Raw genomic sequence first — 4,796 nt, forward strand, 5'->3', positions numbered from 1 at the left:
TATTAAATCTGTTTGAGAATTGTTATCAAATTCTTGGGCAGAACAAAAATCTTTGACCAGTTTTGGAAAAATAGTTACAAACTTCAAAAGGAACTTTTGCTTGTGATAAATACTTCATATTTAATTCCTGTTTTCAAAAGGGTAGTAACAAATATTTAATCCATTATTAATACTATTAGAGAATTCTAACACATATACCAAAATTATAACAATTAAGTGGTTCGTTACAGAAACTACATAAAAATGATAAGCTGTGTCTATGAGAGCAATGATATTCAGTGTATTCGTTTTACATCTACAGGTAAATTCTGGGTTGGTTTGATATTTTTTTCTTTTCTTATAAATGTAGTTTTTTTCTTCTTGTTACCGTCTGAAGAAGTTTATAAAATGTTTACGTACCAATTTTACCAAAAATAACAATTATATAAAAATTACATTTAGAGTTTCATTTGCCTACTCCTACTTTCTAACACACACATCAGTCAACCTTAACATGTAATCCTTTAACACCCTAACTCTTCCCTCTTAACAGAATTCTGCTTTAAACAATTATATAGTTGACCTGAATATTATTTTATATTTGTAATTGTTGAAGCTTTTTGAATTAAATTATGTGCTCCTTGAGATTGTGTTCTGTAGGGATAGATGCTCAGTTGATGCTCATTAATATCCATGGAATTACATTAACTCATATATCCATTCATTCATTCACTTACTAAACACTTAATATGTGCCAGGACGCTGTTCTATGCTACAGACACAAAGATGAAAAAGAAACAGTCTCTGTTCTTAAGCTGCCCAGACACCTGAAGAATTGTGGTGGACAGAAAAATAGCCCCCTAAAAATAACTATACCTCAACCCCCAGAACCTGGGGACATAGCAGTGAACAAAACAGATAAAATCCCTACGCTCATGGAGCTTGCATTCTACTGGGGGGAACCAGATGGTAAACAAAATTAGTAAATAAATTAATGTTAAAGTAGTATTAAATGCTCTGACTAGAGAAATGTAAAGAGACAGAGTGTGTAAGTGTGGGAAAGATATAGATAAGGCAAAATTAGACAAAAGAACCCGAACTGAGAAATTGCCTTCTCTAATAGTGTGTTCAACTTTTCCTAAAATCAGGAAGAATTGTCTTTTGTGTTCAATGGAAGATTTCTTTTTAACATACTGATAATTTATTCAAGCTCATTCACGTAACAATATTGCAAATGAAATAAAGATGTTCAACACAAAAATCACTGGTATTTTCAGGATTCCCAATTACTACTGTTACAATATACGGAAAGTTGGGTGATTAGTTGGTCAGACTCAATACTAAGTATCAATTAGAATTACAGTATTGGAGTATTTTAGAATCTTGCAGATTTTGGATGCCCTGGACTTGAGAAGTTACATGACCCTGGGCTGACTTTATCCCTCCTTCTGATACTGGATTTTGGGTGGTTCAGTAATACTAATACAGTCCTTTCCATGTGTAATACATTAAGTACAACTGATTAACAGGGAGTAGCAAAGAAAGCACGGAAAATTGAATTAGTGATGAATTTAAATTAAAGGAAAAATTCAAATTTAAATAACTAGTTTTACATGATATTGTTAACATAGTAAAATAATGCTTAAAACTCACTTTGAAGTGTTTCGAGTTCAGTTCTAATAAGTGCATCTTCCTTTTCCTTCAATCTCGTTTCCTTGTATTTAGCATAAAACTGCCCAGCATCCTTAAAAAAGAAATTATAAATCACCATAAAAATCAGTTTGCTTTGACAGTATTTTCCATATAATTCATTTTAAAGTGGCATATTCATTTTACAAGTAGGCTTTTTGTTTGTTTTCAAATTGTATGACAAACAGAAGAAATCAATAAACAATTCTCTACGATTTTTCTCTCCCGGAGAGAAGGTTAAAACCAGAAACTGCATGAGTATAAATTTAAACTCTTTTCTCTCAGATATAGAAAGGAGGTATCATCTTCCTGTTTTCTTCCATTGTATTTTCCATTCCATTTGTTCCATTGATATTTTCTCAATATTATACTATTGCATGGACAGAAACCAGAAAAACACACTTGCTAAACTGAATTATTTGCCATGGTAAATTATATTACCGTGACTAATAAAGTACTAGCGCTATTTTCATCTCAGTCTCTTAACTCCAATAGATTTTCAAAATTATTACATGCAAACCTGATCGTGAAACTTATACGACCATGTAGATAAAAGCAGAAGCTGTCATTCCTTCCGCCACCCTTAGAGACCAGTAAAAAACACTTATCATGGATGGTTGAGGATTGAGGACGCATACTGTATACAAATACTTAGGTGTCAAGATACAGGGGCTAAAGTCTCAATGAATGGCACATAGATAAGACTTTAGCAGGGTACCAAAAAGCAAACAAACAAAAAAGGACTAGGTCTTAAATAATCACAGACATAAAAATAAACAAGTTGATGTTCTAGGCATATGATGATCCAGACAATGAAAAAAAGCAAAGCAGATCTTTTCCCACACTCTGTGACTTTCTTGACTCCAACTTCATATATTCTATAGCAAAACCACTTATAGCTGCCAGGTCACACTGTGTTTCCACATCTTTGCATTTGCTATGCCCGTTAGCCAGAATATTTTGTTCCCCTGCCCATTACAAACGAACTCCTATTCATCCTAGAAAACCCTGTTCAAGCACTATCTCCTCTGCAAGTCTTTCTGACCTTCTCCAGCTGGGTAATTTTCTCTGGTATACTACTTCTGTACTTAACCACCCTTTGATTGCTTGTATCATGATACGTTCTCTCCCAGATGAGAAATTTGAGATAGGGATACTTGTATGACCAGAGGGTGGTAGTTGGCATAAAGCCATCACTCAATAAGTGTTTATTGAACTGAACTAGATTGAAATATATGAGAAACCTTATAAAGCAAGAAATGAAAGGGCTTGATGACTGACTGATGTGGAATAAGGAAAAGAGGAATATCAAGGATAACGCTAGGGTAACATGCCCAGACTGTAAGATTCCTACAGCAGATAAATCATAGACTCAAATGAGGGGGTTTTGTTTCTGCAGGAAATAAAGGAACAAAATCAATCTTTGACACTACCTTAATCCAGACGTAAATACATGAACACTTAAGCCCTAGAATGAAATTCTCTCTGTTCATCTATTCCTGTATCCAAGTTAAAGTTTTCTCCTGGGGTCTATGTGTCTTGGGGTTATACACAACTCTTCTAACTTATAAGAATTAGGAAAACAATAAGGTATTCCTAAAATCACTGAATCAGTATAATAAAGATGTATCTCCTATTCTTTCCATCACGACTTTTAGGTTCCTACCTCATTCCCACTAGAAGGATTCCCATAAACCCTGGGCCAGCTAAACAATGGCATAATTTGAAGAGCACAGATGGTCATACACCCAATTTACTCATCCTCCCATGCCCATATATAGTTTCAGTGTCTACAGGGTTTGGGGTTAAGGTTTTATGGCCCCTTAACATTCCCTATCCCCTTAAAAAAAACTCAGTCCTGAAGCAGTACTATTTTATATTAAGCCATATAAGTCATTTACACCGTGGTGTGAATGAATAAATGAGCTTATTAGCTTCTTTCCACAGAGTAGGTTTTAATAGTAGGGAAGAAGAAAAGGTCAGGAAGTCATTAGCTCCTTCAGGGGAGTAGAAAATGTGGCACCATGAAAGAAAAGAAGGGCACAGATTACGTACTTAGGAGAGGTGAAAGGGTTGAAATCAATCATCATAGTATATAGTACAGTGAGATACAATATGGTGATTAAGAGGACAGATTTGGAAGCCAGATTACCTGGATTAAGATCTCAGCTCTGCCATTTTACTAGCTATATGACATTCAGCAAATTACTGCACTTCTCTATGGGTCAGTTTTCTCATCCATAAAATGGGGATAATAAAAATACCTAACTCATAAGACTATTGTGAAGATCAAATGAGTTAATATTTGGGAAACACTTAGAATGACATCTTGTATGTAGCTAGGCCTTATATGTATTGGCTATTTTTATTATTACTTCATCATTTTGACAAGAATCTTGTCCTCCACCACAAAGCAAGGGTAAGTTTTTATGCTTCATACGTCACCAAAATTCCTCCCGCCAAATCTTGCATCTTCTTGCTTATGTGACTTCTCTTTATCCTTCTCACCTCAAGATCTTTGGCTGAGTAATAGCAACCTCTTCCTAGCAGTCCTGTCAATTTAGAATATTTCTTTGCTAATGTTTCTTCTTCTTGCTACAGCACACAATTCCACTAAAACTTTCTCTTTGAAATACTCATTTGATCCAAAACCACACTTCTCTGAGGACTGCAATCAAACCAATCACCTTAACCTACTACACCAAATCCAAGAGTTTTAATACATTCCTTAGTTTCACTCACTGTTTTATCTTCCTTTTGCTCCATTTCTAAGCATTCATTTAAATATTCCTCATGCTTTCTCTTTTCTTTGTATCTCACTTGTACTTTGAAATTATAATTATGATATGCACACTCCAGGAAGCATTACTTCCGCAATAAGCCTATGATCTCAAGTAAATCTACTGTACTGTACAATTTTCAATCATCTTTGTGTCTAGTTTTGGGTACTACACTTTAAGATGTACTGAAAAATAGGAAGACTTTAAAAGGAAAGTAATTGAATGGTGAGGCAGCTTGAAACTATATATTATACGGGATTGAAGATGAGAAGATTAGAGATAACCTGATATCTACCATAGAATATCTTAAGGGTTATTATAGGAAAGAATGGTAATATTACTATATAT

The 4,796-nt window shown here is 34.3% G+C and overlaps 1 protein-coding gene across 1 annotated transcript in view; it reads right to left on the reverse strand.

The window, feature by feature from the left end:
- Positions 1 to 4,796, reverse strand: part of LOC105810214 (dnaJ homolog subfamily C member 1-like) — a 181,348-nt gene that overhangs the window by 28,224 nt on the left and 148,328 nt on the right. Inside the window, exon 7 of the mRNA XM_012644156.1 lies at positions 1,633 to 1,723. Within this exon, the coding sequence (XP_012499610.1) occupies positions 1,633 to 1,723 (91 nt within the window). The remainder of the gene's footprint in view (positions 1 to 1,632; positions 1,724 to 4,796) is intronic.

The sequence above is a fragment of the Propithecus coquereli genome, unplaced genomic scaffold, assembly GCF_000956105.1.
Source record: "Propithecus coquereli isolate 6110/MARCELLA unplaced genomic scaffold, Pcoq_1.0 Scaffold103, whole genome shotgun sequence".
Lineage (NCBI taxonomy): Eukaryota > Metazoa > Chordata > Mammalia > Primates > Indriidae > Propithecus > Propithecus coquereli.